We start from the raw sequence: 14655 nt of genomic DNA on the forward strand, positions 1-14655 counted from the left end.
TGTCTTTTATACTGATAACAAGTTCAAACAGGTGCCATTAATACAGGTAACGAGTGGAGGACAGAGGAGCCTCTTAAAGAAGAAGTTACAGGTCTGTGAGAGCCAGAAATCTTGCTTGTTTGTAGGTGACCAAATACTTATTTTCCACCATAATTTGCAAATAAATTCATAAAAAATCCTACAATGTGATTTTCTGGATTTTTTTTTCTCAATTTGTCTGTCATAGTTGACGTGTACCTATGATGACAATTACAGGCCTCTCTCGTCTTTTTAAGTGGGAGAACTTGCACAATTGGTGGCTGACTAAATACTTTTTTTCCCCACTGTATGTACTCACTACTGTAAGCCACTCTGGAGAAGAGCGTCTGCTAAATGACTAAAATGTAAAAACAAAAAAATGTGTTAGTGAGCATTTCTCCTTTGCCAAAATAATCCATCCACCTGACAGAAGTGGCATATCAAGAAGCTGATTAAACAGTTTAATCATTACACAGCTGCACCTTGTGCTGGGGACAATAAAAGGCCACAAAAATGTGCAGTTTTGTCACACAACACAATGCCACAGATGTCTAAAGTTTTGAGGGAGCATGCAATTGGCATGATGAATGCAGGAATGTCCACCAGAGCCGTTGCCAGAGAATTTAATGTTCATTTCTCTACCATAAGCTGCCTCAACGTCGTTTTAGAGAATTTGGCAGTACGTCCTTACAACATCAGACCACGTGTATGGCGTCGTGTGGGCGAGCGGTTTTCTGATGTCAACATTGTGAACAGAGTGCCCCATGGTGGCGGTGGGGTTGTGGTATGGGCAGGCATAAGCTACGGACAACAAACACAATTGCATTTTATCGAAGGCAATTTGAATGCACAGAGATACAGTGATGACATCCTGAGGCCCATTGTCGTGCCATTCATCCGCCGCCATCACCTCATGTTTCAGCATGATAATGCATGCACCCATGCCACAAGGATCTGTACACAATTCCTGGAAGTTGAAAATGTCCCAGTTCTTTCATGGCCTGCATACTCACCAGACATGTCACCCATTGAGCATGTTTGGGATGCTCTGGATTGACGTCTACGACAGCGTGTTCCAGTTCCCGCCAATATCCAGTAACTTCACACAGCCATTGAAGAGGAGTTAAACAACATTCCACAGGCCACAATCAACAGCGTGATCAACTCTGTGCGAAGGAGATGTGTCAGACTGACTCCATCCGAGTAGCACAAGATATTACGCTGCTCGACTGCTGGACAGCGCACATAGCAGTCCACAGTAATTTGGTCCAGCACGATGGGTGATAGATATGAGTCACGCACCGCTACAGTAATGACTGTAGCAGAGTGACTTGCATCAGGGTATAAGATGCCTCCATACACACAATGTACAAGCATGCATGATAACTTGCTTAACAGGCTACTACTATCCTAAAAATAGTACACTCCATAGATATGCCTAACCTGGTGCTTCATGAGCACTACAGCGAGAATGAAGATAACAGACCTATTTAATAGACAACTGAAATAATGCATGTTTATCCTGTAAGGGGGCAATCTGGGATAAACCAGACGACAAAATTGATTGCACCAGCCAATGGATAAATCACAATAATACACAAAAACCACACAAAACATAAACTGTAAAAGCAGCACGCAGTTAATGAACATATAGTTCATGTAAAAGCCTCATAGCATGGGTTAAAGATCTGTGGAACTGGATAAAAATGAATTAGTCTGCCATCGTACTGCGACGCTGCAAGCAGATGCTGTGGAAGGGGTGGCTAGTGTTGCCTCTATAGCACCATGACCTCGTGTGCTCTTGCCAATAGCAATAGTAACAACCATGCCAACGATTATGTGCAGATAATACAGGACTTAACACGACATTGTTAGCACGACTTTCACACTGCAAGGTGATGGAAGCAGAGCCTAATCATGCACATACTCCCTCGAATGCAATATCGGCAGCCATGCCATAATGCAACACTGTGTGCAGATAATGAAGCAAGAATATTAGAGTTTGCGAGCATCACCACAGCATTAAGAGTTGCAGCATAACACATGATAGAACCAGTATGTGAGACATGATAACAAATTGAAACAGAAGCTGAATTAATAACAGGAGCTAAAACATGATACTAGAATGAAGCGATCACTACAATTAGCATACAATACAATAGCATATGGTAGAATTGTTATCACTAAAAACGACTAGACTACGAGATGGACCGACAGGGAGGGACAATCTACAGTCGTGGTCAAAAGTTTTGAGAATGACACAAGTATTGGTCTTCACAAAGTTTATTGCTTCAGTGTTTTTAGATATTTTTGTCAGATGTTACTATGGTATACTGAAGTATAATTACAAGCATTCCATAAGTGTCAAAGGCTTTTATTAATACATTAAGTTTTGCAGTGTTGACCCTTCTTTTTCAAGACCTCTGCAATCCGCCCTGGCATGCTGTCAATTAACTTCTGGGCCACATCCTGACTGATGGCAGCCCATTCTTGCATAATCAATGCTTGGAGTTTGTCAGAATTTGTGGGTTTTTGGTTGTCCACCAGCCTCTTGAGGATCGATCACAAGTTCTCAATGGGATTAAGGTCTGGGGAGTTTCCTGGCCATGGACCCAAAATGTTGATGTTTTGTTCCCCGAGCCACTTAGTTATCACTTTTGCCTTATGGCAAGGTGCTCCATCATGCTGGAAAGGCATTGGTCGTCAGCAAACTGTTCTTGGATGGTTGGGAGAAGTTGCTCTCGGAGGATGTGTTGGTACCATTCTTTATTCATGGCTGTGTTCTCAGGCAAAATTGTGAGTGAGCCCACTCCCTTGGCTGAGAAGCAACCCCACACATGAATGGTCTCAGGATGCTTTACTGTTGGCATGACACAGGACTGATGGTAGCGCTCACCTTGTCGTTTCTGGATTCCCCAAACAATCGGAAAGGGGATTCATCAGAGAAAATGACTTTACCCCAGTCCTCAGCAGTCCAATCCCTGTACCTTTTGCAGAATATCAGTCTGTCCCTGATGTTTTTCCTGGAGAGAAGTGGCTTCTTTGCTGCCCTTCTTGACACCAGGCCATCCTCCAAAAGTCTTTGCCTCACTATGCGTGCAGATGCACTCACACCTGCCTGCTGCCATTCATGAGCAAGCTCTACACTGGTGGTGCCCCGATCCCGCAGCTGAATCAACTTTAAGAGACGGTCCTGGCGCTTGCTGGACTTTCTTGGGCGTCCTGACACCTTTTTCACAACAATTGAACCTCTCTCCTTGAAGTTCTTGATGATCTGATAAATTATTGATTTAGGTGCAATCTTACTAGCAGCAATATCCTTGCCTGTGAAGCCCTTTATGTGCAAAGCAATGATGACGGCACGTGTTTCCTTGCAGGTAACCATGGTTAATAGAGTAAGAACAATGATTTCAAGCACCACCCTCCTTTTAAAGCTTCCAGTCTGTTATTCTAACTCAATCAGCATGACAGAGTGATCTCCAGCCTTGTCCTCGTCAACACTCTCACCTGTGTTAACGAGAGAATCACTGACATGATGGCAGCTGGTCCTTTTGTGGCAGGGCTGAAATGCAGTGGAAATTAAATTAATTTTCATGGCAAAGAGGGACATTGCAATTATTTGCAATTCATCTGATCACTCTTCATGACATTCTGGAGTAAATGCAAATTGCCATCAAAACTGAGGCAGCAGACTGTGAAAATTAGTATTTGTGTCATATGTAAAATGCATGACACATGATTAAACATGGCTAATAAATACAGGGCCTAAACCTACTGCTGCAGATAAGATGACTAATGTCACTGAAAGATACCGTTAAATGTATGCTAATAGTGTGACTCATTGCAACATTATGCACTAATGATCTTGCAATACTCTGGTTAGCTCATAGCAGAAGCCGCAAGTGTAGCTATACAAGCACACTATTCCAGACAAGTTTGCATGTTAAATTGAATGTGTTTCTAGCTAAATGTATAAGGAAAGGTTACAGAAGTCAGAATATGTACAAAAATGTAAGTGTGACTGCCGGCACAAGTCACACTAGCTAATGTGACTGGAAGGCACCGTAAATGTATCGCTGATACTATAGTGTCTTGCAGCGGTCTCGTGAACTGCGCGACACATAATGGACTACTATCGATATTGATTGCTTAACTAATTAAATTAGCGGCCACATGAGACCAAATACTATCAAATCGGCGTGATAAGCACCATCTCCTTGCTCATGTCATCAAGAAAACATTGCTACTCACTGTATATCGACACATATAGGCTAGCGTAGGCTACTTCCTCCTAAATGGGCGAGGGCAGATTCTCCGTGATGAGGTGTGTTAACCAAGCGCACAGACCCTGCCTGAAGCTGGCATGGGAACTAACAAAGTATACAATAGTCACGAGACTAATCTGCTAGCTAGCTAGTTGTAGCCGCTATTGATTGCCAACAGTAGAGCAGCGATGTGGATTGATCCTCGCAATCAATTACGTCCCCTCAGCAGGCAGACGTGCCACATGAGCATATTGAACGACACAGGCGAGGTTCAAACACAGCTAGCGAGCATTCGCTAAGAGAATTTCGTATCAGAAAGCGACAGCATGACGAGTAACGGCTAGCTACAGGAGCAGGGTCAATGCTGCAAAATAAGCTAATGCATACTAGCAGTAGCAGCAAGCAGCAGCATGATATATGAGCAGAACCGATCAGCTTAATAGACCGCCAAATAAGGTAGGCGTGATTGTTACTAGCATCTAATTGGTGCAATCTCAGCTTGATGCGTCAGCTGAGGCGGGCACTCGGGTTCCCTTTCTGAACTGGCTTCGCTTTATTAGTCCTTTGCTTTCTTCTTTCAGCCTCTGATATTTCACTTCCATACCCTAACTTTTTTAACAGTACTCTCCCTTATACACCTCAAATTTAAACAACAGTACAAACACAGTACATCTTGTCACTAGATCTATCCATCATCTAGTGTAGCCACTGATCAAGCAGTCAAACCAACTCCACTGTCTTTGAGATGCCATAGTAATTCACTGAACAGACTCCTCTCTCCCTTAAGACAGAACTGTACTGTAGGTTAGTTTTATATGGAAAAGTTTCCTTGTTTCTCTGAACTCCTAAATCAGGCCGATCGACATCATCTTTCTCTCCCTCTTCCTCCCTCACTCTCTCTGATGGGGGTAAGAGAGTGGAGATGGGCTGTGATAGCTCTGTAAGTGCTTAGGAGGAGCTGTGAGAAACACACAGTTCTGATTCTCCAATCTGTTTGTTCCTCCTCCTAATTGACTGCTCCTGTCTGCGTCGGCTCAATACCACACCAGGCCTGTTAGTGGGCTGGCTCAGAGGATAGACTTGACTTGGAGAAAAAGAGAAACACGTCACACATTACCAGTTTACAGAATGTTTTCTCTCTTGACTGTTCCTCTGAGTATATGTCCAGAATGCATAGGTATTTATTTGCTTACGTACGCACACACACACACACACACACACACACACACACACACACACACAGTACATACATTTACGCAAGTAACATAACATAATAAATATTTCAACCAGCATGTTATTTGCAAACTAATTAAATAAACCTCATCTGTAATCTCCCTAGCTATACTACAGGGAGCGATAAATAAATGTAGGGATACATAAATTAAGAAAAGCAAGGGAGAGCGAGCGAGATGGAGGTAAAGACAGACAACCAGGCAAAGAGGAGTAGAGAGATAGAAAGTTGAAAGACTATGCTTGTTCCGCTTGGGCCTTAGGGGACAGAGGGAACGAGAGAGAGGGAATCTTTGACTCATCTCTCTGCACTCTGAAGATGAGACCGCTGTTCCCTCTGTCAGTGTGTGTGTGAAGGGATGGGGGCCGGGGGGACAGGGGCAATGAAGAATCTTTGAAGCAAACTCCCAAGTCCCCTCAAGTGTGGAGAACTCCTTTGCTGCATACCCCTGTCTGTCTGTCTGTCTGTCTGTCTGTCTGTCTGTCTGTCTGTCTGTCTGTCTGTCTGTCTGTCTGTCTGTCTCCCTCCCCTTAATCATCTTCTCCTTCTCTCCCTCTACTCCCTCTAGCCTCTTTCTCCTTCCATCATCCTCTCTCTCTTTCTCCCCCCTCCTCTCTGTGTTGTATCTGTACTGTAAATTAATATGGTGCATTTTATGGCATACTAATGACAAGTGTGTGTGTGGGGGGGGGGGGGGGGGGTGTTTAGTACACATACACACTCACCACTCTGTTTCACTAACATGCTGCTTAAAGGAGCCAAGCCTCATAGGAAACAAGGTAAAGCATGGCTGGAGATGAAGGGCAGAACATCCGCCATAACTTCCTCCTCTCCAGGACTCCATATCCCATTTCTCTACCACCTGTTCAAATTACATAACTGTAATCCATCTGTAATCCATCTGTAGTCCCATGCCATACTGTGTTTGCAAAAGTTTTATTTCAATCGACTGTACCGTGTGGTTGTTTGGGCAGTGTCATTGATCCAATCTCTCCGTGCCATCTAGCAAAGTAAAGCAAGTCAATATTATCAAAACTGTTTTATGAAAGACGTTTTATATTTGCAGGAATGTTCTTTGCTATTTAGAGTGCTGAGAAATGTAGACTATGAGAGTTTGTGGTCCCGATGCCGATTGGTTTTGGCACCAAATATTATATATTTTTGTGATTCCACACAAATTACTCTTCCATCCATGCATTTGTTCATTAAAATATTACCTACAAAGTGATAATGTTTAGGAATAAACACTTAGCGTTCAAGCACAGCTAAATAAATATAAATGCTTGCTTACTTTATTTGTCCTCGTAATTGGAGAGGGGTTCTTCATATTTCTTGGTCGGAGTGACAGTGACAGGCAAACGTTTTAACTCAGTGTTTCCCAAACTCGGTCCTGGGAACCCCAAGGGGTGCACGTTTTGTTTTTTGCCCTAGCACTACACAGCTGAACCAAAACATGCACCCCTTGGGGTCCCCAGGACTGAGTTTGGGGAAACGCTGAATTAATTAAATGTACCCATTTGAATCTTTAAGAATTGTACTTATAAGTGCCTCATGAGCTTAGTTCAACTTTCATACCCCATCAGAACCCAAAATATAAGCTTGTTTCACTCCAATGTTTGTTTTACAAAGTAAATGTAAACACAATTAGCCTCAAAACATGGTTAAAACTAGAATTGTGATATCATGGATGGTCAGTCCTTGCATCAATAGCTCTGTCCATGAATCTGAGAGTGGATACACTTCTCCAGCCCTATCCCTCAGCTTTTTACTGAAACGGGTGAGAGGAGGCTTTGTTATTGTTTAATGGTGAAATGCATTATGGGTAAAATGTATTTAAACTCTGCATTTCATCCACAACAGCTCTGACAGGGGAAGGTTGGGCTATACTTGCTTATGTGCATGCTAATTGCTATCAGGCATTACAGAGGCCTGCCCAATCCAGTTGATAATGCTCTTCGTCCTGTTTATGATTTTGTTAATATTGTAGTAGGCTACTTTTGGCCCTTATCTATTCCCCATTTCTGCACATAAAAGCCCTAACCTTGGACAGAAAAACGTAACATCCTTGTCTGCCTCGTTCCACACTGCTAGGTCTACATCCACCCCGACAACGGCCTAGCCTACCTCACAGGGTGTGTGTGTGTGTGTGTCTGTAAATGTAAATACACCTCTCCCTATGTGTTTACAGAATGAGTCGAGGAACATTGAGATGTTGGCAGCTGCCTGTGCTGTGGGGGTCGGCTGCTGTTTCGCTGCCCCTATAGGAGGTGAGTGACACCAACATCCCACTGGACACAAACTGGTGGAATCAACGTTGTTTCAGTGTAATTTGTCAACGTATTCTGAAGTGGAATCTACTTTGGATTTGCAAAAAGTCATCAACGTAAACTGTTGTTTTGAGGGTGAAATTTCACCAACATGATTGTCATCATGGTAACCAAATTTCAACATAGACAAACCTTGTATAAAATATGTTGAATTTGTACCTTTTAAAACAACGTCAGATCTTCAACGTTATATCCACTATCCGGAAAAAGGGTCCCATCCAGGGTTTTAATGTAGCCTAGCCCTTAGCTATGATGTTTGTCACTGACTATTACCAATGTGCTATCCTGAGAATGATTGTTGAGAGATCTCCACTTAAAAACTAAATAGATACCCTGTTGCTATCGAAGTCATTCCAAAGGATAGGTTTAACAGAGCAAATGAAATGTGACCATACTTTATCATTCTTATATCATCAATGATGCTATTTAGGCCTATATATACGTATAGCATTTGCAAAGTCATCAACAGCTATTGTCTCAATTCAACCCAGGATTCAACAGAAAATACATTTACATTTACATTTACGTCATTTAGCAGACGCTCTTATCCAGAGCGACTTACAAATAGGTGCATTCACCTTATAGCCAGTGGGATAACCACTTTAATAGACTACATAGGCCTATGGTTTCAAGCTCTGGTTGATTTCAAATGTAATGACATTTAGTGATATTGAATTGTTTGGTTGTCAACACAACCAAATATATAAAATAAATATTATTATTTTTATTATTATTATATTTTTTGTTGTAGTACTTTTTACCCCTTTTTCGAGATATCCAATCGCTGCAACTCCCGTACGGACTCCGAAACACGATCCTGCCAAGCTGTACTGCTTCTTGACACACTGCTCGCTTAACCCGGAAGCCAGCCACATCAATGTGTCGGAGGAAACACCGTACAACACCGTACAGCATGCGCACGCCCCGCTACAAGGAGTCGCTAGAGCGCAATTGGACAAGAACATCGACATCCCGGCCAGCCAAGCCCTCCCCTAACCCGGATGACGCTGGGCCAATTGTGCACTGCCTCATGGGTCTCCCAGTCGTGGCCGGCTGTGACAAAGCCTGGGATCAAAGCCGGGTCTGTAGTGACGCCTCTAACACTGCGCCACTTTGGAGGCCCAAACATAAAAATGTTGAAGGAGATGTGTCTTCTGCTTAGATAGTTCCATCTGTGCCACTGACTTAGTCTGGCTTTAATTCCAGTTTGTCTACAAATTAATAATTTATATGTTGGATTCACGTCTCCATCTCAACCAAAAATCTATGTTAAAGAATAGGACTAAATCAAACATGAATTTGAAGTGCATTTAAACTTTGGTTTGATTTGATTTAGTGATAACACATTTGAAATTCAACTAACTTTTGGCAGTCTTTTTGAGTGGGTGAGTATATAGGTTGTAATCTCATTGATCAACGTCTCAACCAAATATTATGCAATTATTCACGTTGAAATTACGGGGTGTGCCCAGTGGGATAACACTCACTGATTGATACACTGGCTGGGTCAGAGATTGCAAGGTTTACTCCTTCCCCCTTCACTCCCCTGATTGGGGCATAGTTACTTTGATAATGTTCCTGTGCGTTCCTGAGAAATTGATTAATGTGTGTGTGTTTTGTAGGTGTGCTGTTCAGTATTGAGGTAACGTCTACGTTCTTTGCGGTGAGGAATTACTGGAGAGGGTTCTTCGCTGCTACCTTCAGTGCCTTCATCTTCAGAGTCCTGGCCGTGTGGAATAAAGACGAGGGTAAGACCGGTCTACATGTATACTGAACAAAAATATAAACGCAACATGTAAAGTGTTTGTCCCATGTTTCATGAGCTGAAATAAAAGATCCCTGAAATGTTCCATACGCACAAAAAGCTTAACATTTTGTGCACACATTTGTTTACATTCCTGTTAGTGAGCATTTCTCCTTTGCCAAGATAATCCATCCAGCTGACAGGTGTGGCATATCAGGAAGCTGATTAAACAGCATGATTATTACACAGGTGCACCTTGTGCTGAGGACAATAAAAGGCCATTTTAAAATGTGCAGTTTTGTCACACAACACAGTTTTGCCACAGATGTCTCAAGTTTTGAGGGAGCGTGCAATTGGCGTGCTGACTGCAGGAATGTCCACCAGAGCTGTTGCCAGATAATTGAATGTTCATTTCTCTACCATTAGCCGCCTCCAACGTCGTTTTAGAGAATTTGGCAGTACGTCCAACCGGCCTCACAACTGTACAGTCGTGGTCCAACGTTTTGAGAATGACACAAGTAATGGTCTTAACAAAGTTCGCTGCTTCAGTGTTATGAGATATTTTTGTCAGCTGTTACTATGGTATACTGAAGTCTAATTACAAGCATTCCATAAGTGGCAAAGGCTTTTATTGACAATTACATTAAGTTTATGCAAAGAGTCAATATTTGCAGTGTTGACCCTTCTTTTTCAAGACCTCTGCAATCTGCCCTGGCATGCTGTCAATTAACTTCTGGGCCACATCCTGACTGATGGCAGCCCATTCTTGCATAATCAATGCTTGGAGTTTGTCAGAATTTGTGGGTTTTTGGTTGTCCACCCGCCTCTTGAGGATCGACCACAAGTTCTCAATGGGATTAAGGTCTGGGGAGTTTCCTGGCCATGGACCCAAAATGTCGATGTTTTGTTCCCCGAGCCACTTAGTTATCACTTTTGCCTTATGGCAAGGTCCATCATGCTGGAAAAGGCATTGGTCGTCACCAAACTGTTCTTGGATGGTTGGCAGAAGTTGCTCTCGGAGGATGTGTTGGTACCATTCTTTATTCATGGCTGTGTTCTTAGGCAAAATTGTGAGTGAGCCCACTCCCTTGGCTGAGAAGCAACCCCACACATGAATGGTCTCAGGATGCTTTACTGTTGGTATGACACAGGACTGATTGTAGAGCTCACCTTGTCTTTTCCGGACAAGGTGTTTTCCGGATGCCCCAAACAATCGGAAAGGGGATTCATCAGAGAAAATGACTTTACCCCAGTCCTCAGCAGTCCAATCCCTGTACCTTTTGCAGAATATCAGTCTGTCCCTGATGTTTTTCCTGGAGAGAAGTGGCTTCTTTGCTGCCCTTCTTGACACCAGGCCATCCTACAAAAGTCTTCGCCTCACTGTGCGTACAGATGCTCTCACACCTGCCTGCTGCCATTCCTGAGCAAGCTCTGCATTGGTGGTGCCCCGATCCCACAGCTGAATCAACTTTAGGAGACGGTCCTGGCGCTTGCTGGACTTTCTTGGGTGCCCTGACTCCTTCTTCACAACAATTGAACCACTCTCCTTGAAGTTCTTGATGATCCGATAAATGGTTGATCTAGGTGCAATCTTACTAGCAGCAATATCCTTGCCTGTGAAGCCCTTTTTGTGCAAAGCAATGATGACGGCACGTGTTTCCTTGCAGGTAACCATGGTTAACAGAGCGTGAACAATGATTTCAAGCACCACCCTCCTTTTAAAGCTTCCAGTCTGTTATTTTAACTCAATCAGCATGACAGAGTGATCTCCAGCCTTGTCCTCGTCAACACTCTCACCTGTGTTAACGAGAGAATCACTCACATGATGGCAGCTGGTCCTTTTGTGGCAGGGTTGAAATGCAGTGTAAATGTTTTTTGGGGATTAAGTTCATTTTCATGGCAAAGAGGGACTTTGCAATTAATTGCAATTCATCTGATCACTCTTAATTACATTCTGGAGAATATGCACATTGCCATCATCAAAACTTTTGACCACGACTGTACACATTTCCTGGAAGCTGAAAGTGTCACAGTTCTTCCATGGCCTTCATACTCACCAGACATGTCACCCATTGAGCATGTTTGGGATGCTCTGGATCAACGTGTACGACAGCGTGTTCCAGGTCCAACCAATATCCAGCAACTTCGCACAGCCATTGAAGAGGAGTGGGACAACAGGCCACGATCAACAGCCTGATCAACTCTATGCATAGGAGATGTTCGCGCTGCATGAGGCAAATGGTGGTCACACCGGATACTGACTGGTTTTCTGATCCATGCCCCTACCTTTTTTTTAAGGTATCTGTGACCAACAGATGCATATCTGTATTCCCAGTCATGTGAAATCCATAAATTAGGGCCTAATGAATTTATTTCAATTGACCGATTTCCTTATATGACCTGTAACTCAGTAAAATCTTTGAAATTGTTGCATGTTGCGTTTATTTTTGTTCAATATACAGTGGGGAAAAAAAGTATTTAGTCAGCCACCAATTGTGCAAGTTCTCCCACTTAAAAAGATGAGAGAGGCCTGTAATTTTCATCATAGGTACACGTCAACTATGACAGACAAATTGAGAAAAAAAATCCAGAAATTCACATTGAAGGATTTTTTATGAATTTATTTGCAAATTATGGTGGAAAATAAGTATTTGGTCACCTACAAACAAGCAAGATTTCTGGCTCTCACAGACCTGTAACTTCTTCTTTAAGAGGCTCCTCTGTCCTCCACTCGTTACCTGTATTAATGGCACCTGTTTGAACTTGTTATCAGTATAAAAGACACCTGTCCACAACCTCAAACAGTCACACTCCAAACTCCACTATGGCCAAGACCAAAGAGCTGTCAAAGGACACCAGAAACAAAATTGTAGACCTGCACCAGGCTGGGAAGACTGAATCTGCAATAGGTAAGCAGCTTGGTTTGAAGAAATCAACTGTGGGAGCAATTATTAGGAAATGGAAGACATACAAGACCACTGATAATCTCCCTCGATCTGGGGCTCAACGCAAGATCTCACCCTGTGGGGTCAAAATGATCACAAGAACAGTGAGCAAAAATCCCAGAACCACACGGGGGGACCTAATGAATGACCTGCAGAGAGCTGGGACCAAAGTAACAAAGCCTACCATCAGTAATACACTACGCCGCCAGGGACTCAAATCCTGCAGTGCAAGACGTGTCCCCCTGCTTAAGCCAGTACATGTCCAGGCCCCGTCTGAAGTTTGCTAGAGTGCATTTGGATGATCCAGAAGAGGATTGGGAGAATGTCATATGGTCAGATGAAACCAAAAGATAACTTTTTGGTAAAAACTCAACTCGTCGTGTTTGGAGGACAAAGAATGCCGAGTTGCATCCAAAGAACACCATACCTACTGTGAAGCATGGGGTGGAAACATCATGCTTTGGGGCTGTTTTTCTGCAAAGGGACCAGGACGACTGATCCGTGTAAAGGAAAGAACGAATGGGGCCATGTATCGTGAGATTTTGAGTGAAAACCTCCTTCCATCAGCAAGGGCATTGAAGATGAAACGTGGCTGGGTCTTTCAGCATGACAATGATCCCAAACACACTGCCCGGGCAACGAAGGAGTGGCTTCGTAAGAAGCATTTCAAGGTCCTGGAGTGGCTTAGCCAGTCTCCAGATCTCAATGCCATAGAAAATCTTTGGAGGGAGTTGAAAGTCTGTGTTGCCCAGCGACAGCCCCAAAACATCACTGCTCTAGAGGAGATCTGCATGGAGGAATGGGCCAAAATACCAGCAACAGTGTGTGAAAACCTTGTGAAGACTTACAGAAAACGTTTGACCTGTGTCATTGCCAACAAAGGGTATATAACAAAGTATTGAGAAACTTTTGTTATTGACCAAATACTTATTTTCCACCATAATTTGCAAATAAATTCATAAAAAATCCTACAATGTGAATTTCTGGATTTTTTTTCTTCATTTTGTCTGTCATAGTTGACGTGTACCTATGATGAAAATTACAGGCCTCTCTCATCTTTTTAAGTGGGAGAACTTGCACAATTGGTGGCTGACTAAATACTTTTTTCCCCCACTGTATATGGGTCATTCCACCAATTCGGTGCCTACAGTGAGGGGAAAAAAGTATTTGATCCCCTGCTGATTTTGTACATTTGCCCACTGACAAAGACATGATCAGTCTATAATTTTAATGGTAGGTTTATTTGAACAGTGAGAGACAGAATAACAACAAAAAAATCCAGAAAAACGCATGTAAAAAATGTTATAAATTGATTTGCATTTTAATGAGGGAAATAAGTATTTGACCCCTCTGCAAAACATGACTTAGTACTTGGTGGCAAAACCCTTGTTGGAAATCGCAGAGGTCAGACGTTTCTTGTAGTTCGCCACCAGGTTTGCACACATCTCAGGAGGGATTTTGTCCCACTCCTCTTTGCAGATCTTCTCCAAGTCATTAAGGTTTCGAGGCTGACGTTTGGCAACTCGAACTTTCAGCTCCCTCCACAGATTTTCTATGGGATTAAGGTCTGGAGACTGGCTAGGCCACTCCAGGACCTTAATGTACTTCTTCTTGAGCCACTCCTTTGTTGCCTTGGCCGTGTGTTTTGGGTCATTGTCATGCTGGAATACCCATCCACGACCCATTTTCAATGCCCTGGCTGAGGGAAGGAGGTTCTCACCCAAGATTTGACGGTACATGGCCCCGTCCATCGTCCCTTTGATGCAGTGAAGTTGTCCTGTCCCCTTAGCAGAAAAACACCCCCAAAGCATAATGTTTCCAACTCCATGTTTGACGGTGGAGATGGTGTTCTTGGGGTCATAGGCAGCATTCCTCCTCCTCCAAACACGGCGAGTTGAGTTGATGCCAAAGAGCTCGATTTTGGTCTCATCTGACCACAACACTTTCACCCAGTTCTCCTCTGAATCATTCAGATGTTCATTGGCAAACTTCAGACGGGCCTGTATATGTGCTTTCTTGAGCAGGGGGACCTTGCGGGCGCTGCAGGATTTCAGTCCTTCACGGCGTAGTGTGTTACCAATTGTTTTCTTGGTGACTATGGTCCCAGCTGCCTTGAGATCATTGA

The 14655-nt window shown here is 43.2% G+C and overlaps 1 protein-coding gene across 1 annotated transcript in view; it reads left to right on the forward strand.

The window, feature by feature from the left end:
* Positions 1–14655, forward strand: part of LOC311101845 (chloride channel protein 2-like) — a 169727-nt gene that overhangs the window by 101647 nt on the left and 53425 nt on the right. Inside the window, exons 7-8 of the mRNA XM_084143056.1 lie at positions 7703–7781; positions 9464–9589. Coding sequence (XP_083999182.1) covers positions 7703–7781; positions 9464–9589 — 205 coding nt within the window. The remainder of the gene's footprint in view (positions 1–7702; positions 7782–9463; positions 9590–14655) is intronic.

Source organism: Coregonus lavaretus (assembly GCF_964263955.1).
Source record: "Coregonus lavaretus genome assembly, chromosome: 26".
NCBI classification, from domain to species: Eukaryota; Metazoa; Chordata; class Actinopteri; order Salmoniformes; family Salmonidae; genus Coregonus; species Coregonus lavaretus.